The sequence below is a fragment of the Aquarana catesbeiana genome, linkage group LG03 (genome assembly GCF_042186555.1).
Source record: "Aquarana catesbeiana isolate 2022-GZ linkage group LG03, ASM4218655v1, whole genome shotgun sequence".
Lineage (NCBI taxonomy): Eukaryota > Metazoa > Chordata > Amphibia > Anura > Ranidae > Aquarana > Aquarana catesbeiana.
In genome coordinates, this window is record NC_133326.1 from 319,555,727 (window position 1) to 319,579,197 (window position 23,471).

General features: G+C 38.3%; 1 protein-coding gene across 2 annotated transcripts in view; it reads left to right on the forward strand.

Annotated features, from left to right (window-relative positions):
* APAF1 (apoptotic peptidase activating factor 1) overlaps window positions 1-23,471 on the forward strand; it is a 169,618-nt gene that overhangs the window by 128,986 nt on the left and 17,161 nt on the right. For both annotated transcript variants that reach the window (XM_073620399.1, XM_073620398.1), the window contains exons 17-26: window positions 391-540; window positions 729-860; window positions 1,697-1,822; window positions 5,424-5,552; window positions 8,397-8,522; window positions 12,418-12,543; window positions 13,950-14,069; window positions 15,733-15,858; window positions 17,838-17,963; window positions 19,261-19,386. In XM_073620399.1, coding sequence (XP_073476500.1) covers window positions 391-540; window positions 729-860; window positions 1,697-1,822; window positions 5,424-5,552; window positions 8,397-8,522; window positions 12,418-12,543; window positions 13,950-14,069; window positions 15,733-15,858; window positions 17,838-17,963; window positions 19,261-19,386 — 1,287 coding nt within the window. The remainder of the gene's footprint in view (window positions 1-390; window positions 541-728; window positions 861-1,696; window positions 1,823-5,423; window positions 5,553-8,396; window positions 8,523-12,417; window positions 12,544-13,949; window positions 14,070-15,732; window positions 15,859-17,837; window positions 17,964-19,260; window positions 19,387-23,471) is intronic.

A 23,471-nucleotide genomic window follows, 5' to 3' on the forward strand; every position in this document is an offset into this window, starting at 1 on the left:
TGAGTCCTATCAAGTTGTGAGGGACGGTGTCACAACCCAAATGTATGCTGCCATGATGCGACAGGAAAGATTGGTGATTGCAGAGACATGGGTTGGTCTTGCTGGGCCCTAATGCTGAAAAAGAGATGGATCCAGTGACATTTGTTGTAGTACATATTTTTAATTGACACAGTTCCTTAAAAGATATGGTGGGTTTCCCAATTGTTCAATCAGGTTAGTATCCCCACCATTATTAGGCTTTAGCATGAGAAGCAAGTTAATATTTTGGACATACTTTATCAACATGTGATCTTTGTTTAAATTATCAAATAGTTGGGATAGAGTAGTCATGTGTACATCTTTTAGGCAATTGCTGACCTGAAAAATACCAATGTATTTGGTTATTTTCAGATCTGGGAAGTATCATCTGCTAATGAGTATAAGTCTATTGATGTAGCAGAGTCTTTCCAAAGCGAGGATGAATCACAGTTTCTACTCAAATGCTGTTCTTGGGCCAATGATTGTTCCAGAATTATGGTGACTGCCCGGAATTACCTATATGTAAGTGTGATTTTTATTTTATATTGCATAATGTAAAAAGAATGTATTATTTGAAAATCCATTGGGAAAATGTGTATTTGTAAAGGGACAGATGTGTTTATGTTGAATACTATGTCTTTGTGTCATTTATGTTTGCAAAAGACTTGATTATTTGGTACCAGAACTAATAACACTTTCATGTACTACAGATATTTGATGTTGAAAGCGGTGACCTTGTGTCTGAACTTGAGGCATGCCACCAGAGCATAACTATTTTGTACTGTGATTTCTGCACATCCAATCAGATTGTAGCAATGGCCCTGTCACACTATGTTGTTCAGGTAAAGTGATTAGAGTGTAAAGTTAGAGCATTGATTGGATTACCAAGAAATGTTTTCAGTTAAAGCACCAGAATGCAAACCTGGGAATTCTAAAGGCCTGTAGCAGATTGGACACATTCCCACCACAGGAAGGAGTATTTCAAACCTCTCAGAGCCGGATTGTATTTTTTGGCACATGCGATGATTTTTTGTTTTAGATTGGCAGATTAAAATTTTTACTAACAACTGTGTAGTGTGGGGTTTACCTCAAGGGTAATGATTGACTGGATTGTTTAGGCAGGCCCTAACACTATACAGCAGTACATTTTATTATTGTATCAGATCTGTCTATCAAAATGTTATTGCTAATCCTTTAAAGTATTTTTTATGTGAAAACAATCACTTCCAGTGCTAAAAAAGGTCTTTTGTGATTAAAACAGCAACATAGACATCAGTGTTCCAAAACCAGGCAGATGCTGCCCTCCTCAGATGGGGTAATCAAGTAGAAACTAGAAACAGAAAAAATGGAAGGCGCGCACACCTAGTGTGTTTGGTAATGCATTTAATAGGTGTTAAAAGTGGATGCTCACAAATGTAGCAACCCACAATGGGCCATACAACTGCACAATGAGTCACATTAACCACTTGCCAACCAGCCGCCGCAGATATATGTATAAATCGACAAGCTGGAAACGCACATTATTGTAGCTTTTTTTTGACATTGTAGTTAAGTTTTACTTTTTCAGATGTCATTTACTAAAATATTTGCCATGTACTTTGTGTCTGGTGTAACCCAGAAAATCATAAATTGCAATATTTGACGCATTTGTAAACCAACATTTACTTTTTCTTTTCAGCTTTGGAATATAGACTCCAACACGAAAATAGCAGAATTCAATGCACATTTAAGTTGGGTTCATTGTGTTAAATTTTCCAGTGAAGGGTCCTCTTTCTTGACCTGTTCAGATGACCAGACTGTAAAGGTAAGTCATTGTGTACAAGCAGATTAGTGTTGGTCTTGGCTCCCAATATATGGCTGATATAAAAGATGTACTTGATAGAGGAAGTAAAGCTGGCCAAAAAGAGAGCGAACTTTGACTGGCTCCTGATGAACCAGCTGACATTCACTCTGTGGGTGACCATGTCTGCACTGTCATGCCAGACATCCTTCTGCTGAAAACTGAAAAAACCTGGTGGAATCTGTTAATCGAATCTGATGCAGACACTGCTCAGGTAATTTGACAGCTGGTACTGCTGGCTGTCAGAATACAGTAGCCCGACATTGGTTACATTTATTTGCCAATTCCTTCTTGCATTCTTTAGAATTGTTAAATCATATCTGTTGCCACAAAGACATATGTATTGCCTGTGCTCCTCACCTCCATCTAGTGGCCATATGCAGTTTTTCCTCTACTGCCCATAATAAAAGAACATTTCTTCAGAAAAGAAAATGGCCTAAAGAACATTTATTTTTGCGCAGTTTAGCACAGAACAAATGTACGTGCAGATTCGCTGGATAAATTACTATGCAATTTATTTATTTATTTATTTATTTAAAGTAGACCTTAGTGTGTATTGAAGCCGGCCATAAATAGTTCAAAATTCAGCTGGTCCCTGCTGCACCAGCCAAGTTTCAATACATGTATGGGGCAGGCTGGTTGTACAGAGATCGATCTACCTGCCTCTCAGGGGAAGAAGGTGCAGGAGCTGGAACATGTTACATGTTCCACCCTAAAAATGGGTTGGTTATTGCATAGCCATACATTTTTGGCAGAGATGGTTTCTTAGATAAAATTTGAGCAGTGAAGAGGATGTGATGGAGCGCTAGCAGGAATCACTTTAAAATTAAATAAATAAAAAGGTGGATAGATAAACAATATTAGTGATAATTGCCAGTACTTTTCAAGTTACAGTAAGAAGGGTTTTGGATCCATTTTTCCTTTTTAATGTCCAGGCATGTAATTAAAATTTCTGGCAGAAGCAACTCTGAGGCAATGAGAAAAAATAGAGAGAGAGCAGCGCCGCTCTAAGCATATTAACTTAATAAACAACAGCTTTTAATTTGCTTTACAATGCACTCATATTATGTCAGTGAAAGTCAGGCGTAGAGTTGTGGTGTGGTGAGGGGGTTTCTTCAGCTGTGCTGCTGTGTCATCCTTCTGTCCTTACAAGCTGGGCGGCGGTGTTGCTTCAGTCCCTCCACTCTCCTTATATATGCATATTTCTCTTTGTCATAATATTTTTTTTTTAATTTGTCTGTAATAAAAACCAATGATTTTTTTGTCCAAAAATATAATTTTTATTTTTTCACATTTTTTTTCTTCTTTTTTTTTCTATTTTTATTCTTTTAGCTGTAATTTTAGCATGTGTTTGTGAAAAAGTAGGCATTAAACTGTTGCTTAGACCTGCATAATACTGTAACATGAAATATGATTTAACATGAAAAGATGGACAACCTTTTAGAATGAATCCTTCTGTAAAGAGAAATATAACATGACAAAGTACTCTCTCCTAGAGTTTTTTTTCCTTAGAATTACTGCACTACTTTGATGCAACTTGAGTGTCCAAGAGCATAGAAGCCACTTCAAAGTCACACTCAAAATTTCAATGTTTGCTGGAATGTAGCTCACTGATTGGGTCACTTGTTGCATGTAATTGCTATAACTTCTATATCTCTGCAAAATTTCAAATTAGAAGTGTTTAGATATCTTGTTGCGATCCACTGGTTTATTTGCACTTCCTCACTCAGCAGCTTAGAGAAGACCATGGCTGCTTGGTCTAACTGCTAACAAACTTCATCTTACAAATAAAAAAAAATACACTAGGTAATAAAGTTGAAGAGAAAAAATGTCAAATTAACTGCGCAACAAAAGAAAATCGTAACCATCTATGCTGCAGAGTCCTATGTATGACACAAACATACAAAAAATCGAATGGGAAAATTTTTTTTTTGACTCGCGCTTGAAACAAAAAAAGGGGGGGGGCTAAGGCTGAAATACCCAGCCTATTGAATATATGTGTCAGATTGAGAGATGAGTCCCACCTCCCCTTAAAAATTGTGTGACCAATAGCAACTCAAATTAATACATAAAAACAAAGAAAGAACACTTAAAATTGCAAAATAAGTAAGCTAATTTGAAGAAAAATGTAATATAAAAATATATAAAAAAAAGGGGAAAAAAAGTCCATGTACAGAAAACACCAAAATGTGCTGTGATTAAACCAAAAAGTGTCCAATTTTATATAGTCCTAGATGTGTGGGTCCACCACCATGAATGAAGTGCCTGGCCGCTTACCGGAACCCCATGACCCCCCGTTACAGAGGGTCTAAATGGGCATTGATGTCCTGCTGCTACCGACAACCTGGGGACCCGAAGGGAGACTGGATTGGAACCTCTGGAGTTGGTGGTACTGTAAAAGCTGTGTCACAGGCAAAGCTCAGCCCTCAGTGGAGTATAAACCTCATATAGGGGGAAAACAGAAGAAGGCTCCCATAGTGTAAAATCACTCATGTTTATTTAAAAAAAATATAGTAAACACTCACATTAAAAAAGCACTTGTCCTCTGATGAGAGGCAGTCTGTGACACCGGCCGGAGTGTACACAGGCCGCCCGTCCTACTGGAGTACCAACGACAGAGGGAGGTGACGCGAAGACACCGCTCAGCCCTACGCTGCGTTTCGCAAGAAATTGCGTCTTCCAGGGGCAGATGATTGCCTAGAGGGAGGGGGCAGAGCTGATTTCCCAGCGCCAAGGGAAGTGACGTAAGGAGGCAGATTACAAGGGACTCCCTCATTCACTGTGAATCCATGAATAACTTGGCCAGGTTTATAATTCAGTGCTCTCTCGGTTGCAGAGCTTGCTTTCCACCTCCATGAATTTGCAACTAAAGCTCTGCTCACGAACAGCCCGGCTGTAACGGGGGGTCATGGGGTTCCGGTAAGCGGCCAGGCACTTCATTCATGGTGGTGGACCCACACATCTAGGACTATATAAAATTGGACACTTTTTGGTTTAATCACAGCACATTTTGGTGTTTTCTGTACATGGACTTTTTTCCCCCTTTTTTTTATATATTTTTATATTACATTTTTCTTCAAATTAGCTTACTTATTTTGCAATTTTAAGTGTTCTTTCTTTGTTTTTATGTATTAATTTGAGTTGCTATTGGTCACACAATTTTTAAGGGGAGGTGGGACTCATCTCTCAATCTGACACATATATTCAATAGGCTGGGTATTTCAGCCTTAGCCCCCCCCTTTTTTTGTTTCAAGCGCGAGTCAAAAAAATTTTTTTCCCAATAAAGTTGAAGGATACATTTTATTTTTTACATTCTGATAAATGAAAAAAACAATTCATAGTTGTGGTTTAAAATGTGCAATACAAACTTCTCTCTGAGTGGAAGAAATTTAAGGCGTCCAAACATTTGTACAAACTCTCTGCATTGAAAATTCCTTGATAAATGTTTGTCCTACTGGTTTCTATACCCATAGGTATAAACTGCACAGAATACAGCAAGTAATAAGGATATATTTTTATAAGCATCCATTATTAACTATTTTATTTTTATACCTAAATAAAATAGCTTTGGGAGACGAGTAAAGTGTGCAAGCCCTCAGGTATTGTCCTAAAGCATGAATTTTGTAATTTTGATGTGGCATTCACTGGAGATAAAGTGACCGTTCTGGCATCTGACAAGGAAAATTGCTTACTGGTGAGTATTTTCTTCATAGCAATAATGTATATGGTTTCACAGTAGCCAATTTTACCTGTGATTATAGAGAATACAGTTAAGATCCCTCACATGATCACTGATTTAAAAGGAGGATCAACCTCAGAAATGTTCCAATACAACCAGATTACCTCTTACCTTGGGGATAAACTTTAAAAGGACCACCCATCCTTTTATTTTTAACGCCATTTGAAAACTCAGGGGTCTGGTGAATGGTCTATTTCCATACTATATAGTCACTTAATAATTTAAGATCATAAGCTCCCCTATATGGAACACTGGCAAAGAGACCTTAATATTTCACGGGAACTACTAGAATGGTAAGATGTAGCAAACATTCTTTCTATGATTTCTATAAACATCGCTGGCAGAATCTAATTCTAAAACTACTGGGATGGTATATGGTCCTAATTAGGATAGCAAAGATGAGCTTGGAGGCCTCCTCCCGTTTTTTCAGAAATTGCAGCCAGATAGGCACAGTGGCTCATATTTTGTGGCAATGCCAGAAGTGACTAGGTTTTTGATTAGAACTCCTAATTTATTTCGCTCGGTGACAGTTGTGAACATTACCAGAACCAGAGGTCCCAGTGATCGCTCTTTTTCAGAAACTGGATAATGGTTTCCCCAAACTGAACTGTTCCATGTTGTTTTCCATTATGTTACTCCTTTCTCTACACAAGAAAAAGGAAGGCAGAAAAGGTTTATACCCCTTCTGCCCCCAAACACAAATGGACTTTTTTGGCCCAAGATACACAATTAAAAATTTAACAAGTTTATTACGATTCACATAAAACCACAGATTCACAGCATAAAATACCGGGAACAAGAATATTCCCCAAAACATTCAAATATTCATCAATTCCCCAAAAATGGAATTGGAAAGCAAAACACCCAAAATCTTTAGCATATATAGTGAGTCAATGGTACCACAAGGCTTGTCCAGAGCGTTTCATGGTGGGATTGCTTCATCAGTACCAATGGTATGAATATATAACTGGATATACAAATGAAAAGCATCATAATTAATCAACACACCTTACAAACTTAACACATGTATTCCTCTTCATTGTGAGTAATACTCATGTTCACATCATGTTCTGGCCAGCAAGGAGCACCACATAAGTAGAATCTGGCAGGCGGACATGGGGCTAAAAGAATATCCGATCCCCAAGGGCGCATAATAATCACTGACGATAGTAAATAACCCTTGAAGCAAAATTAAATTATACATGACAAACCATATCCATCCATTACAGTACTACATCAAATAGGTGGACGTTCTAAATCAAAAGATGTTGTAAAAAAAAATATATATATAATTAGTTTGCCCTGACATACACTCTTGAGGAGTATGTTGGGGCATTATTTAAAATGTTTTCACACAAATTTTAACTTGGAGTCAGATTTTTCAAATTGAATTTAATTGCTAAAATATGTGTATCTTGGGTAAAAATTGTGTGAAGCTTTTCTATAAACATTTATAGATGGGCCTCTTTAAAGGATGAGTTCACCTTTGGTAACATGTTACATGTTCCACTCGATTTCCAATGCTGCAGCCGCCGCCCACACGGCCACGTCGTTCATACACACAGCTCTGTGTGTATGAATGAATTACAAGTCCTGACAGCCATGGCAGCTTTCGGCTTGTAGTTCTCAATGAAGTACCACGGCACTGTGGTAGTCGGCTTACCTGTACAGGATGTATAGGTAAGCCGATACATGGACAGTGGGCAGGAGACCAGTGATCTGGTGATCGCTGGTGCAATGCTTTTCCAGGCTCCTGCTACAAAAAATAATAAATGCACATTTTTTTTTTTACCTGCAAATTGACACGGGGCCTTGCTTGGAAGAGACTATGATTGAATATTGGCAGCAAGGACAAACAATGACATACAGTTTATCTCTGTGTGAACTACTGTTTGTTATCATACTCATAATAACTGTCTAGGGAAATTTTCTTTTAATATACCTATACCTATATCTATACCTGTGCTAAATAGTATTATAGCAGATAAGGGATCACTGGCACACTTTTGCTTTTGTTGTCTATAACCGGCTTAGCTGCTCTGTTACAAGGACTTTTATCCTCTTAGAATTTAAAATTCAAATGTATAATTCATTCTATAAATTCCTGGAATGTGGAAGGTTGCAAACAGACAATCATATTGTTACAGCTCATTGATAAGTGAGAGGTGTGTAAAGGGATGATGGGTGGGAGGATAATTTTCCACTTTAACTATACCTTACAGCCTATATTCATATGTATGCTTGCAATATGTATTTTCTAAATATACTTTTACTGTAAATATTCCTGCACTGTTGTGTTTATTTGCCTTTTATGTACAGTGGTATTTTAGGAGTTTTTAAATATGAAAAGATGTTATCGGATGTATTTTTATTTCCCTCTTAAACTATATATAAGCTAAAACTTTTTTTATTATTATTTATTTATTTTTTGATTTGGTTTTGGTTAGAGTAGTAGTAGGGAATAGTCAGACCTCCATCAGGCTTTTATTGCTATGTACATGTTGAGAAGATTTACCCTGTTTTGTCATTGGAACAGAAAGTCATGGGAAATCCAAAATGTTATGATTGTTACTGGAACAGGGATAGAGGGGATTACCTGACACTTACTGTTGTGTTTTTGGGATGCAGATAACCAAAAAAAATGTTCTAACTATTCTCTACTCTACCTAGAACTAAAAGTACATTTGGCTATATATGGACATTATTATGATGATTATTATGTTTTTTTTTTTTTAAGTTGCAAGTATATGTATTTTGTTTTTGCCCATTCTAGTTCCAGCTCACAATCTTTTTTTACAGCTAATTAATGGAAATACTGGAGATGTTGTTCAACAGAGCAATAGCCAGCAATCTCCTATAACTTGCTGCTGTTTGAGCTGTGATGGCCTTCTGGCAGCTGTAGGTGGTGATGACGGATCTGTCCAGGTATGTTTTGTTGTATAAAATTGTCCATAGCATTGGGTATGTTCACTCTTTAAAGCTTATTCCTTAAAGAACAGTGTGTAAACGCACTGACCCACCATAACCAAAATAGCGTCCTCTTAAAGTCAATTTAAACACTGTGCTAAATTACTGGATATCCTAAAAGATTGCCTTTTTAAATAAAATAATGTGTTCACTTTTTTGCAGTATTTTTATGAGCACTACTGACCTCCTACTGAAGCTAAATGCATGCACTCCACAAACTGCTGCGCATCATTTCTCATGGTGTGTTTTTTGGTGAACATTCCTGTGCATTGTGTGTCAGCATGGCCCCTTGTACTCTCCTGTCACCCTATAACAGGATGTGCTTGCACAAGTACCTTCATGGCAGGATCACTGGCTATTATTTCCATGAAAGCTGACATTTTTAAAAGATTCAAAATTATTGTAAATAATTAAAATTACAGTGACATTAAAGGAAAATATAGGGTTTTTAATTGGCACATATTTAGTTTTGTTTTACATGCTTGCTTCTCAATATTTTAGTCATCGTGATCAATAAAGGTATTTGCAGACTCACATCTTAGGGGGAGCTCTGTATATACCTCAGGCTATTTCAGAAATGAGATATCAGCCATATAGGGAGTTGTTTTCAGCGAGGTCACCAAAAGGGGGCTATTTATACAAGAAAAGTGAATAAAAAATGTAAACAAGGAAGTCAATGTTATCAATACAATTTCCAGAGAGTGAAAAAGGAATTTGATCATTATTGGACAATTTCCCTTCTTTTTATATAGATATATATTTTTTTTTATCACTTTTGTTTTTAATTAAACCCTTGTGCCTTGCATTGTGAAGCAGGAAGCACAGATAGAATAATTAACGTATCAATATGTAGTTCCAAACTATACCTAGAGACCACCTAGAGTACAGTGGCTCCAACCCGAGCTGGGTTGAAGGAAAAAAATTATTGGTGTGTACCAGGCTTTAGTTGAACTGCTTTTTTCTAAAAAAAAAAAATGTTTTTATTGCCAAATGCTACTGAAAACCACTTCCTCGGGAGAAAAAAAAAAAAAGAAATGCACCACTTGTGAGCAATATTGCCCCAGGCAATACTACTTCAAGCTACATAACAGCAGAGAAGCATAATAGAAGGCTGCAATCTGTAAAATGAAGTAAAACGCACAGAAATCCACAATGAACTACTCTGGCTTCACCTAACATTTAGCTTGTTTAAATATTGACCAGTCTTTTTAGCAATATGATTTACATGCTAACAAGAAAAGCCAGTTAAAAATTGTTCCTGTTTTACCAGGACACTTTCTGTATTCCCCATTCACTCCTGGCTTTATAAGTTAAAGTGTGTATTCCACCTGTCATTACCCTTCTTCATGGTAATTTGTACAATGAAAAGCAGATGAGGAATAGAATTCATGCTACTACTGCTGAACAGTGTTTATCAAGAGGTACACCTAGGTGTGTTGTTAGCTGACCCTAACAAAGTGATATGTGCTGAAAGCTGGCAGTTATTAGGCTATAAATACAGTGAGCCGCTTTATCTGTGACACCACTTCGCAGGCGTGCTGCTGAAAAGGTCTGCTGCCACCAGACTGCCACTGTGTTCTAAGTTCATCCCAATTAGAAGACAAAGCCTTTACAGAACTGTACAAAATCAATTCTAGCGGAATAAATTCTCTCCTCCACGCAGGTGTCAGAGCGTCACACAGCTTCATTTTATTCGGAAACATCTGGTAAAATTTAAATAATGTCAGTGGAATGGAAACTCAAGGCAGGACAATAGCCACCTGCTTTGAAAATAAACGGTCTTTTTCTTGCAGCAGTTTTTAATTCCCTTTTAAAGCGCAGGTTTTAAAACTCGGCATGGGGGCATTTCTCCTGCCATAATCTTCCATTTTCAATAACCAATTTGTTCTTTCTGCTTGAATAATAGAATGTGTATTTAAAGGATAATGCTAGCGAAATAGGTGCAAAGCTATTTCGAGGAAACGTGAAAACAAGGCAAATGATTGTGAATATGACGTTCATATTCTGATGAAAGCTCTTTATAAGATTTTTTTATTTTTTTTCCCCAATATTATTTGACTTCATTGACTTCTGAGCCCGAGACGACTTGCCAGAATGCTTTTACAGTTCTTTAGATAATAATGTCATAATTTTGTAGTTAAGTGCACTTCACAGAGCCGATTAACAAATTCATTATGAGAAATGACTGCGTTAAAGACAAAAGGATGATAAAAAAACTATTAGACTACAAAATTCCTGTTCTCCCGCTGTCACATGGTACTCATTCCAGTGGAACTGAGATTCATATAGTTTAGTGCAGTAACCCATAGCAATCTAGTACCAATTTTTTTTTTTTTTAACTGCTTCTTGTAGGCAGGCTAATGTAACGTGCTTTCTCTATGCTTTATCTGTTTCATTGAACTATGCACATTGCTCTTATTAATCTTTTGAAGATTTAATGCCTAAGACGCACTGTGCAACAAGTGTATTCACCCCTGTTTGCCTGCTGCTTCTCCCCTGCTGATATCATTGATGTCTACCTTGAGCACAGGTAGTTCTGCAAACTGCTTGTGGTACGTTCAAGAAACATGTCCCCTACAGCTCATACAACATCCAGGATGTATTCTCTAAACATACAGCCAGCTTCTTTTAGTATAGAAATCCATAATTCCGTAATAAATATTATGCAAGGGTAGAAACTAACAGACAGATATCCCGCTGAGATTTGCCAAGAGGGTACATATCTCCTGACCTTGACTGGCTCATTTCAGCATCCAGATTTTCTGTGCTACTTGCCTAGTGCCCAGCAGTTCTTTTGATCCTGTCATTCTTCTTCATAGGGAGGAGGGAGAGAAAGATCTGCTCTGCATTTAGAGAAAAACTTTAAATGCAGAGCTATCTGAGACACTTGTTGTTCTCCTTTGCTAGGTATATTGGGATAATTGCTTGCTATAATCCTAGTTTTAGTTGTCCAAGAGTAATACATGTACACCGATCAGCCATAAGTTTATGACCACCGACAGGCTAAGTGAATAATTGATTATCTTATTACAATGGCATCTGAAACTCCGTAGGATATATTTGGTAGTCCATAAACCTGTTGTCGCAGAAATTGATTTGTTGAAAGTAGACAACATGGCTGTCGCAGTTTGTTGTTTATGAGGCTGCTTAGCCAGAGACCAGTCGGTACCCATGCTGACCTTTGTCCAAAGCCAAAAGCACTTGCAATTGAAAAAGGGGCTTGACCCGGCATTGCCATATTTACCCGGTCTTTCTTGCGGGTTCGCGGACTTTGGCTGTATGAATGGCCAGGGCCACAGTGACGTCACTCTCGCACATGTGCATGGGAGCCCTTGCCTTCAGCATCTAGCTCGGAAGGTATGGCACACGGATGTCGTCCCTACAGAGCCCATGCGCTGGTGACATCACCTGCAGCATCCCTTGTGAGCATCTCCTAAAGTTATTCACTGTACCTACAGGTAAGCCTTATTATAGGCTTACCTGTAGGTATACGTTCAAAAGTGGAGTTTACCACCAATTTAAAGCATCTGCTACAGCTTGGTGCCAGGCACCACAGCATTCCTTCAGAGGTCTAGTGGCGTCCATGCCTCGACAGGTCAGAGCTGTTTTGGCAGCAAAAGGGAACCTATTCAATATTGGTTGGGTGGTCATAAAGTTATGGCTGATTGATGTATAATGGGGCATTACTCCCAATATATACAGTACCAGGGGGTGGGAAGAAGAATTGAGAAAAGGAAATGTTGAAGGCTTTAGTTTTCTAATTTCCTCCCAAATAAAAATGAGATATAATTATATTTTTTGATATCCTCATTAGAATGTGTATACACAACAGTATGTATTTACTTTTTAATAGGTTTTTGATTTAGCAACTGGCAAATTTCTTAAGCGCCTTCATGGTCACGGGAAGACTGTACAACACTGTCAGTTCACATCAGATGGAAAAATACTTATTTCAAGCTCAGACGATTCCTCTATTAGGGTGAGTTCTGTCATGGAAGTGTTGCCTAGATTAACCAATCAGATGTTTGCTGTAATTTTTAGCACAGGTTTGAGAATAAAAGGATCAGACTTGTAGTAAACGGCTTCATCTTTTCTTTTCTTTCCATAAAATGGCCTTTATAAAACTGCACTCGGAGAACAGCTTTCTTTTTTTTTTTTATTTGCTTCTGTGGACAGATCAACAGCTTTCTGCCTTGTGGATGTACATGTGCTATATGTCCAAAAGTATGTGGACACCCTTCCGAGTTATTGAGTTCATGTGTGGCCAGGGTGGCGTACTGTTGGTGCTGCTGCAATAAAAGAAATCATAGCCAAGTCCTCCATTTTATGTAGCGGCAATATAGAGAAGGCCCTTTTCTGTTTCACTATGCCCCTGTGAACAAAGTCAGGTCCATAAAGACATGGTTTGATTAGTTTGGGTGGAGGAATTCAAGTGTCTTGCAGGGAGGCCTGATTTCAACCCTACTGAACACCTTTGGGATGAATTGGAACACTGACTGCAAGCCAGTCTTCCTATCAAACATCATTACCCAACCTCACAAACATTCTTTTGGTTAACTGGGCACAAGTTGGCATGGGCACACTCAATCATGTGGTAAGCCTTCTGAAAGGAGTGAAACTGCTAAAGCTGCATTGGTGGGTATGATGATTCTAAATTAATGTCCAAAAACTCATATAGGTGTGATGGACATATAGGGGGAGATTTACTAAAACTGGAGCACTCAGAATCTGGTGCAGCTTTGCACGGCAGACAGTCGGCTTCTAACTTCAGCTTGTTAAATTAAGATTTTGCAATAAATTCTGGAAGCTGATTGGTTTCTATGTAGAGTTTCACAAGATTTCCAGTTTTAGTAAATGACTGCCACTTTGTATGAGTAATGTCTTTGCCTTTTATAAATGCAGTATAGTCAGGCCTCCACCCCCCCCCCCCACACACACACACACACACACACTTCCCGTAGTGCTGCATAGCACTATCACTTTGCTCCTTTAGAATTATCTATTGTATGGCGATATGCCTTACTATTGCTTTATGTAGTATGTCTACTTGAATTGAACAAAAAATATACCACCAGTCGCTATTGGTAGACTATCATATTTTGCAATATTCTTCAGATTGTTTTTAGACTGGAATATTCTTTTCTACAATCGAGAATGTGTTTTTTTTTTCGTTTTTTTTTTGTGCTTTTGCCATTTGAAAGCTATGCATTCAATGCTGAAAACACCACATATGTACATATGTTCCCTTTTTATTGCTTTTTCTCTAAATCTGAACTAGGTTTTCATGTGCAAGCTCTACACAGTGAACAGTTTTAAAAGGAATAAATCTTTATTGTGGATGTTTTGGTATTAGATCCATGCATTTAGCAATGTGTTCCTTTTTAGGTTTGGGACTGGATGGCTGAACGTAGCATTTTATTACAAGGGCACAAAGAAGCTGTGAAGTGTTTTAGAATTTTGCAAGATTCCAAACTTTTGTCCTGGTCATTTGATGGGACAGTGAGGGTAAGGGAACAGTTTTATATTTATCAATAGTTAAGTTTCATCCACTCAGCAGTGCTATTACAGTTTTACCTCCATTATCACAGTTTTTAATTCTCCACACCAAGTTTCTCCCACCCATTGCCGCTATCACAAAAGGTCCCATTCTTGCTGAAAGCAGAATATTCTACAGGAGGATTTGGGCTTCCTTATTTACTAGAAGAGGCATTGCTAGGAGCCCTGATCGAGTTAAAGAGTAACTACGCTTTTGTTGAGAGAGAAAAAAAACAGTCCCCTCTAGGTAATCAAAATACGTAGCAGGGATTTTAACACACTTTGTAGCAGATTCCTTTATTTTGTTGCCCAGAAGAAATAGCTGTTTGTTGAAAATCTTATTACAGGGGATGCCTAAAATCTGACTTGTATCTTAGTGCAGACTTCTGGGAAAATTAGTCAATCACACAAGCAGGAAATTACATTTCTAGGGGTGTTCTGTACACTTGATGCAGTATGGTTGTCGTATTGCATTGAATGCTAAAGAAAATTACAGCAGCTGCATATTAAAAAGGAAAGGTAATTTACAGTAAATAACATGAAATTATGACATGGCTTGTATAGCAGTTGTATATGCTATATTCCTCTTTTTTTTTTTTTTTTTTTTTTTTTTTTTTTCTTTTCATGAAAGTGAAGTTACCCTTTTAATGATTTGATTAGTTGGGGTATTGACCATACCAATCATCTTCAGAATTTTTATCCGTTTAGGCTTCTATAATTCAGAAACAGCATCTTGTTTACATGTATGTTGTGGAAAATTAAACAAACATTTAATTTCTGGATACTGGGGGGAGAGGGGAGTGCAATGCTGTTAAATACATAGAACTGGGGAACTGAAACTGTGTTGGGAATGGGGAAAAAAGCTCTGATGTAATACATTTAAGGCTTCATGTACACGGGACGTTTTTTACAACCTCTCCTGAACTATTTAACTTGACAGATGGTAACCCATGTTTAAAATGTGTGTTTTGCCGCTTTTGCGTTTAAAAGTGTTAAAAATAAAAATGATTTCCATATTTTTGGCCATTTCAAAAAAAAAATAATAATTTGGCATTTAAACTGACTCCATCTCCTGCTAAAGGACAGCCCTGGATGCACACAGCTGTAGCAACAAACGCCTGTCCCTATCTGCAGGATGTGCGGATTCATGCAATCAGTAGCTGCTCCTGTCAACCTGTCATTGTTTTGTACAGGCTGAGTGGCTGTAGCTGTTCTCACACACCGGTCAGCCCAGCCACGGGAATACGCGGTCCCCTGACGCTTTTAGTGCCTGTTTGTCTTTGTGAATATGACCTTAACCTCTTCTTCTTTTTTTTTTTTTTGTTTTGTTTTTTTGTTTTGAAGTGAAAGTATTTAGAAGCCCTCTCCAGATTTTATTTCAGACCTAGTCTCTTGGGAAGATTCTTCTCGATTCCTGACCTAGAGATAGTTGTCACCCATACAAAATGCGAGGGGACGTCTCTCCAACACCAATCAAAACCTGAGAAAAGCCCTACATTTAAAGCTAAAAATGTTTTCACTAGATTTCCTCTGTACTGCTGCACCTATGGTTGTTAAAATTAAAGTATTTACTTAAAGCTTTGATGTTTTTAAACCAGATTTTTTTTTCTTAGTATAGTAATCTTTCTTTCAGATATGGGACCTTTTTAATGAAACTAAAGAGGAAGAGTTCCTTTGTCACACTGGTGCAGTTTTGTCTTGTGATGTTTCACCTGACTACTCAAAGTTTTCATCCACTTCTGCAGACAAAAGTGCCAAGGTACAGTAGAGACAGAGTACAGAACTAAGACCCAAAATATAAAAAAAGGTACAGGAAACCGTGTAGTAGATGCATGCACTTTACAGGATTACAGAGGGTCACAGAACAGTACTCAGAACCTGTGTCTAGAACTGAGAGCCATTTGATGATACCAAAGGACAAAGACATAGAGCAGTAGATGGGTCTCCAAAAGCAAGAGGAGATTACTATATCGGGTGGGTCTCTGTAGCCATGTGAGATGGTTCTTGCCTGACAGTGATCATGGGCTGCCTGCCACTAAGAGGAATCTGCACTCTTCCCCGAGTGTCCAGGACCTTCCATTGGAGAATGGTTGGTTGAATGTGTATTCCGAGTTGTTCTAAACTTGTCACATAACCTCATCTAATTGCACCTTGCTTTTGGAAAGCGCACACAAAGCCCAGGTGTTCAAGCCCCCGTGTGACGCAGCCAGGAGTGCCATTGTATAGATTGTGGCTAGGTGAGAAGCTGAGGCTGTGATTCTCTTTTTGCTTCTCTGATGCAGTGATATGTTTTGCCCCACCAAGGGTAAACAACTGTTCTCTTTGTATAAAGCCTTTTTAGTTCTTATTGTGTTAACAAATTTATTTAAGCAATGCATGCTAAGAAATAACAAAGCAAGCTCGCTGTAATAAGTAATCGCTTGTACACAGTTTGCCCAAGAAGGATAGTACAATTTGTTCAGGTATAAATTGTGTTGTCACTTTTTTCAATTTTTGTATGTGCAGTAGCCACTAGGGGGAGCATAATATCAAATGAGCCAGATGAAAGCACAGTTTGCCTGCATTAGCTCAGCTGTTTTTAATAATACACAGTAATGCATATATATACTGTAGCATAAGCATCACTTAGGGTAAAGTGCATAAAAAAAGTGATATCATCATTTTTGTTTTCTTTTATTTCAAAGTAAGTGGTGGCATTAAACATTAAAGTTTAAACTTTACCTAGCATTGCGGGTTTCCCACTATTTATCCAAGTGAGAAAGCGCTGCTCAAGGTAGCTCCACCATGATGCACCTCATACACACCCAACCATGATGTGGAGGCCCAGTTCACACACCTGTGCACATGAAGCAAGAAAAGTCCAGATGGCCGCACTAAGCTCTGTATCCCATCTTTTATGAAGCAAAAGTATGAAGGCATAAAAGCACAACGTAAGCACAGTGGGGGACGAAAAAAGGTTCACTCATTTTGCGCTTAATCATAACCATGGTTATGAATAAGTGCTAGGCAAATCCGAAACACTGGAAAAATGTTCCCTCCCCCACTGTGCAAACATCGAGTTTTTATGCTGTCATACTTTTGCTTCAATAAAGATGGGATACAGGGTTTAATGTGGCTGTCCAGACTTTTCCTGCTTCACATTCCCACTACCTATTTTTAACATAATTATATTTACTTGTGTGAATTGTATTTTTACATTTCAACAGTGGTAGAAAGAAACGCAGTAGAACCAGAAAGGCTGTAAACTAATTTGACATCTTGAAATTGGCCCTCCTTTGGGCAAATGCGTACAGTTATCGGCTCAGTATTAACTACCAATGCCCCTTGGTTCTTAATTTCTCTTGGGTTAAGATAATGCAGAGTACAGTAACCCATATCAATAACCTAGTTTTCATCATATGATTTAGTAACCTGTGGGTTACTGCACTGTGCACTTATGACATATATCAGTTTGATGTTACATATGACATGAGCATATTTATGTACTGTACCAGCTATCAGATGTCCCTAATCGGCAATGTGTCCCAAAGTGCTGTAATGTCCAGGCAGTCCCGTTACAGCCTACTCAAAAAAAGAAAAAAAAGTGGTAGAATCTGCTGAATTGCTTTGGAATGACCTAGGCAGTTCTTATGCATTGATGATGAGGGCCATTGTATACTGATGATTACATGCTGATATTCTGGAAAAACAAAAATGAAACAAATTGAAACAGTTGATATTGTCTTTTTTTTGTCTAAGATTTGGAGTTTTGTTGGATCATCTCTCCTGCATGAGCTGACAGGTCACCAGAGCTGTGTGCGCTGCTCCAACTTTTCTTCAGACAACAATCATCTAGCCACTGGCGATGACAATGGAGAAATCATGGTATGTCTGAGGACTGGTGTATGTAAACTACACTGTTAAAATGTTTCTGATGGAGAAAGAAGTTTAAGGGTAGGCAAGAAAAAAAGTATTCTGCACATAGTGTCTGGATTCACAATACGTTGTAAAAACTTTTAGTGAAATATATGCATTTTTCTTCTGTTAGTCTGGTGAGAGCACAACCAGACATAATTGTTATAATTACTAATACCTGCCAAGATTTAGCAAAAATGTGTGCAGTGTTAAAGTGGTATTAAAGTCCGCTTTTGTACTTGTACCTGCAGGTAAGCCTATAATAAGGCTTACCTTTAGTTACAATGGATGTCTCCTATACAGCGCACAGTTTCACATTTGTAGCAGGTGTGAAGCTGTCGTCACCAGCACATGGGCACCGCAGTCTGAATCAAGGGCATACCAAGTGTGCCGTCCATTCAAAGTGCTGTACTGCGATCGTGACTCCTGTGCGCATGCACAGGAGTGACGTCCGTGCAGCCCGACCAAACGGCCAGAGCATGTGAACTCGGAAAGAAGACCGAGTGAAGATGGAAACCCTGACAGAGGAGAAAACGCTCCACTGGACGAATTAGGTCTGTCATAATGTGCTAGTGTACAGTGTGGGGACTTTTTTTTTTTTTTTTTTTTTTTAAAGCAAACTTTACTACCAATTTAATATGGCCAATAGTCATTTGATAACACTCATGCTCTCTGCTGATTGCAGAAAAGTCGTTTTGACAAGGCAGGGGGCAGGTCAGATCACTAGAGAGAGTTTGTTGCTCTCATACAGAGCGTGCAGCGGTCTTTAGCCGAAACTTCCTTATGAGCATAGGAGGTTTCTGATGGTACTGGTGCTGTTTTGCAAAAAATTGCGAACAATCAGATTAGTATTTTGAGCCAACCTGTCTTGATTTGTTTAATTTGTGGATACACTGCAATTGGACTTTCAGCCAGGTTTTGCTGTATCATGTGTTTGCTTTATCAGATTTATTGGGTCCCTTTTGGCCTTAAAAATATTAATTTCTTCATACAAATTCTAAATTGTAATTGTAGATGTTAGGAAATTTTACTATTCTTAAACTCTTTTACAGTAGTTTTAATTCAAGCCCAATATGCCCATATTTTATTCTCGATTGCCTTCTTGTATTTGCTGTCTTAATTCTCCTTTTTACTAGTTGCCTTGCAATTCAGCGGTTACTTTTTAGGCATACAGAATAAAACCAGTTACTCAGCTGGAATGCATGGTCGGTATGCTTCAGAAGTTCATATACAAATGCATATTTTTCTTGTGTCCTCAAATTGGCAGATTTGGAACGTGGACACTGGGGAGCTGCTCAGACAGTGTCATGTAAATAAAGGTGATGACTGGGTGAAGGATATACACTTCTCTCCTGACAATAAACTAATAGTATCCTGTGGAGCTGATGTCAAAGTAAGTTATATTATATTATACTCAGTGTTGTTTTTTTTTTTTTAACATTTTCATAAAAATAAAACCCATTTCCATAATAAAAAAGAAACCTATAATTAGGGGCACTCTTTGATTTCAAAACTGCCCTTTCCTTTTGTGATTTGCAGGACACAAAGTCCTGCTAGACAAGTTAACTTTCCAGTATTTTGTTGAATGGATGGTTTCAGAAAATTTCCAGGCTGAAATACTGTATATTTTAAATACATAAACAATGCTACAAATTTTATTCATCTCTGAAATATTATTCTCCTTGGTAACCATTAGCATATGGTTCACTTATGTCAAGTTTCGAGGCAAAGTGCAGTGTATTTTCTGTTAGCATTATCTAAGAGTAGAATTATAGTATTATTGAAAGGAGCATCACGGAACAGGTGATACAGGCTTATGGGGAAGCCTGGACAGGTTAGAATTAATCCTTATACTGGATATATTTTTTAATTCATGCAATAATAATTAGGATCACCTTAAAGCGATAAACCACATGAACCCTTGCAAATAATTTAAATGTTAACTTACACGTAATGCTTAAGCTAGAGCGGAGTTCCAGGCACATGAGTCAAAGGCAGCAGTGAATGCGGTAATATATTTCTTAATAAGTGTATTTTAAATACAAAAAAAATACAAAAAAGTACCTGAATTTGTCTTTATATTCGCTTTCCACAGTCCCCTGCACTTCAGAACTCACACAGTGAAAGGCTGGGCCATCGCCAGTAGCCAGGCTTTGTTATAGTACTGACACTGGAAATATGGTTACTGGAGGAGAGCACAGTTATGACATCAGTAGGTTGTTGGTCCTTCATTATCCAGTCAGGAAACTGGAGGGTGTTCATGATGACTAGGCAATGCTGCTGTAGTGGAGGTCGAGGATTTGGCCATAATCTTTGGCTGGGGTGCCTGGATCACAAAAATGTCTGCAAAGTAATAAAAATCATTTGAGAGCTAAATGAGTTCACAAATACGTATGTTTGTGTTTTTAGCTGATTACCTGGCATATTTTTTTTTTTTTTTTTAGGATATTTTTTATTTAAAATGTTTCAATTTTACAAAAACAAAACATAAGCAGATAACAAATGTACAGTGCCTTGCAAAAGTATTCACCCCCTTGGCTTTTTACCTATTTTGTTACATTACAGCCTTTTGTTCAATGTTTTTTTTAATCTGAATTATATGTGATGGATCAGAACACAATAGTCTAAGTTGGTATAGTAAAATTAGAAAAATATATACATAAAACTATTTTTCAGAAATAAAAAACTGATAATTGGCATGTGCATATGTATTTACCCCCTTTGTTATGAAGCCCATAAAAAGCTCTGGTGCAACCAATTACCTTCAGAAGTCACATAATTAGTGAAATGATGTCCACCTGTGTGCAATCTAAGTGTCACATGATCTGTCATTACATATACACACCTTTTTTGAAAGGCCCCAGAGGCTGCAACACCTAAGCAAGAAGCACACTAACCAAAAACTGCCATGAAGACCAAGGAACTCTCCAAACAAGTAAGGGACAATGTTGTTGAGAAGTACAAGTCTGGGTTAGGTTATAAAAAAATATCCAAATCTTTGATGATCCCTAGGAGCACCAGCAAATCTATCATAACCAAATGAAAAGAACATGGCACAGCAGCAAACCTGCCAAGAGACGGGCGCACACCAAAACTCACGGACCGTGCAAGGAGGGCATTAATCAGAGAGGCAGCACAGAGACCTAAAGTAACCCTGGAGGAGCTGCAGAGTTCCACGGCAGAAACTGGAGTATCTCTCTGTACATAGGATGACAATAAGCCGTACGCTCCATAGAGTTAAGCTTTATGGAAGAGTGGCCAGCAGAAAGCCATTACTTTCAGCAAAAAACAAAATGGCACGTTTTGAGTTTGCGAAAAGGCACGTGGGAGACTCCCAAAATGTATGGAGGAAGGTGCTCTGGTTTGATGAGACTAAAATTTAACTTTTTGGCCATCATAGAAAACGCTATGTCTGGCGCAAACCCAACACATCACATCACCCAAAGAACGCCATCCCTACAGTGAAACATGGTGGTGGCAGCATCATGCTGTGGGGATGTTTTTCAGCAGTCGGGACTGGAAAACTGGTCAGAGTTGACGGAAAGATGGATGGTGCTAAATACAGGGATGTTCTTGAGCAAAACCTGTATCACTGTGTGTGATGTGAGGCTAGGACGGAGGTTCACCTTCCAGCAGGACAATGACCCCAACCACACTGCTAAAGCAACACTTGAGTGGTTTAAGAGGAAACATGTAAATGTGTTGGAATGGCCTAGTCAAAGCCCAGACCTCAATCCAACAGAAAATCTGTGGTCAGACTTAAAGATTGCCGTTCACAAGTGCAAACCATCCAACTTGAAGGAGCTGGAGCAGTTTTGCTAGGAGGAATGGGCAAATTTCCCAGTGGTAAGATATGGCAAGTTTATCCAAAGCGACTTGGAGCTGTGATAGCCGCAAAAGGTGGCTCTACAAAGTATTAACTTTAGGAGGGTGAATAGTTATGCACATTGACTTTTTCTGTTATTTTGTCCTATTTGTTGTTTGCTTCACAATAAAAAAAAAAAATCTTCAAAGTTGTGGGCATGTTCTGTAAATTAAATGATGCAAATCCTTAAACAATCCATGTTAATTCCAGGTTGTGAGGCAACAGAACACGAAAAATGCCAAGGGGGTGAATACTTTTGCAAGGCACTGTATAAGATTGTCATCAGTTGTACATTATACAGTAGACAAATAGCAGATTTCATAATGTTGCATTATGTGTATCTGACAATAAAAATGAAAACATTAATAAGTCTTGCGCAAAAATAATGTATATGTGCATTGCTTGTTTCTTAAGACCAATGTAGAAATGTAGATAGACGGCTGGGCGGATGCTTTCTAGTTCCAGGAGGACATGCCCAGAAGTCCTCTAAGATATGCGCCTTGTGCTCGTCCCCTGTGGTGGTGGACGGCAACATGATTGGCGACATGATTTGTGAGTTACCCTGGTAACATATGATCGCTGTGACCAATCACATTGATCAGTTACAATAGTAAGCCAGTCTGTCTTTTATGATGCCCTGCTAACTACTGTGTGATCTCTGATTGGTCACAGTGATCACATGGTTCCAGGGCCAATCACAGCAGCCCTGTACCATGTGATAGCTGTGACCAATCACAGCATCACAGTAGTAAACAAGGTTTCAAAAATGAAAACTTTGAACAGCGTTACAGATTGCTTATTATAGTGATCATCAATGTAATAAGCAATCAGAGTATAAAAAGAAAACAGAATTCCTTATCACCCCCTCTGGTGACCAGATGTAAAAAAACAAATATATTTTTTGTATATACTGTCACCGGAGCAAGTGCAGTGTCACTATGGTGACATTGTACCACTGTGGTGGTGATTATTTGCAATGGCTGGCTGTGCTGATATTACTATATGTCTGTGCCGACATCCACTTTCTCTGTTCACCACCACAGCAATACAATGTCACCAGACCAGGGCTGTTGGTCAGTGTCCCTAATCACCGGCATCCACACAGTGTCCCTAATTACCGCCTTCCATGCCATATTGTCCCCAATCACCGCCTCCCACGCCATATTGTCCCCAATCACCGCCTCCCACGCCATATTGTCCATAATCACCCCCACACCAGTCTTATTGTCCTTAATTGCCACCACCCTCTCAGTGTCCCTAATCACCACCACCCACTCAGACTGCTACATTTCTTTAGTAAGAAATAACCCAAATCAGTATATTTTATTTAGTCTGGGTGAAAGTTATAGAATACAATTTGGCCTAAATTTATGAAGAAAGATTATTTATTTCCAAAATTTAAAAACCGCAACTAAGGAAAACCTTTTTTTTTTTTTTTTTTTTTTTTTTTTACTTTTGGTATTTTTTTTTCCTTTAGCAAAAAGAAAAAACCAGTGGTGGTTAAATGCCACTAAAAAAAAGTCTGCCTGTCTGTCTCAAAATGATGAAAATGTTATTTGGGTACAGTGTTGCAGGACTGAGTGAGTAATTGTTATTCAAATGTGACAGCGTTG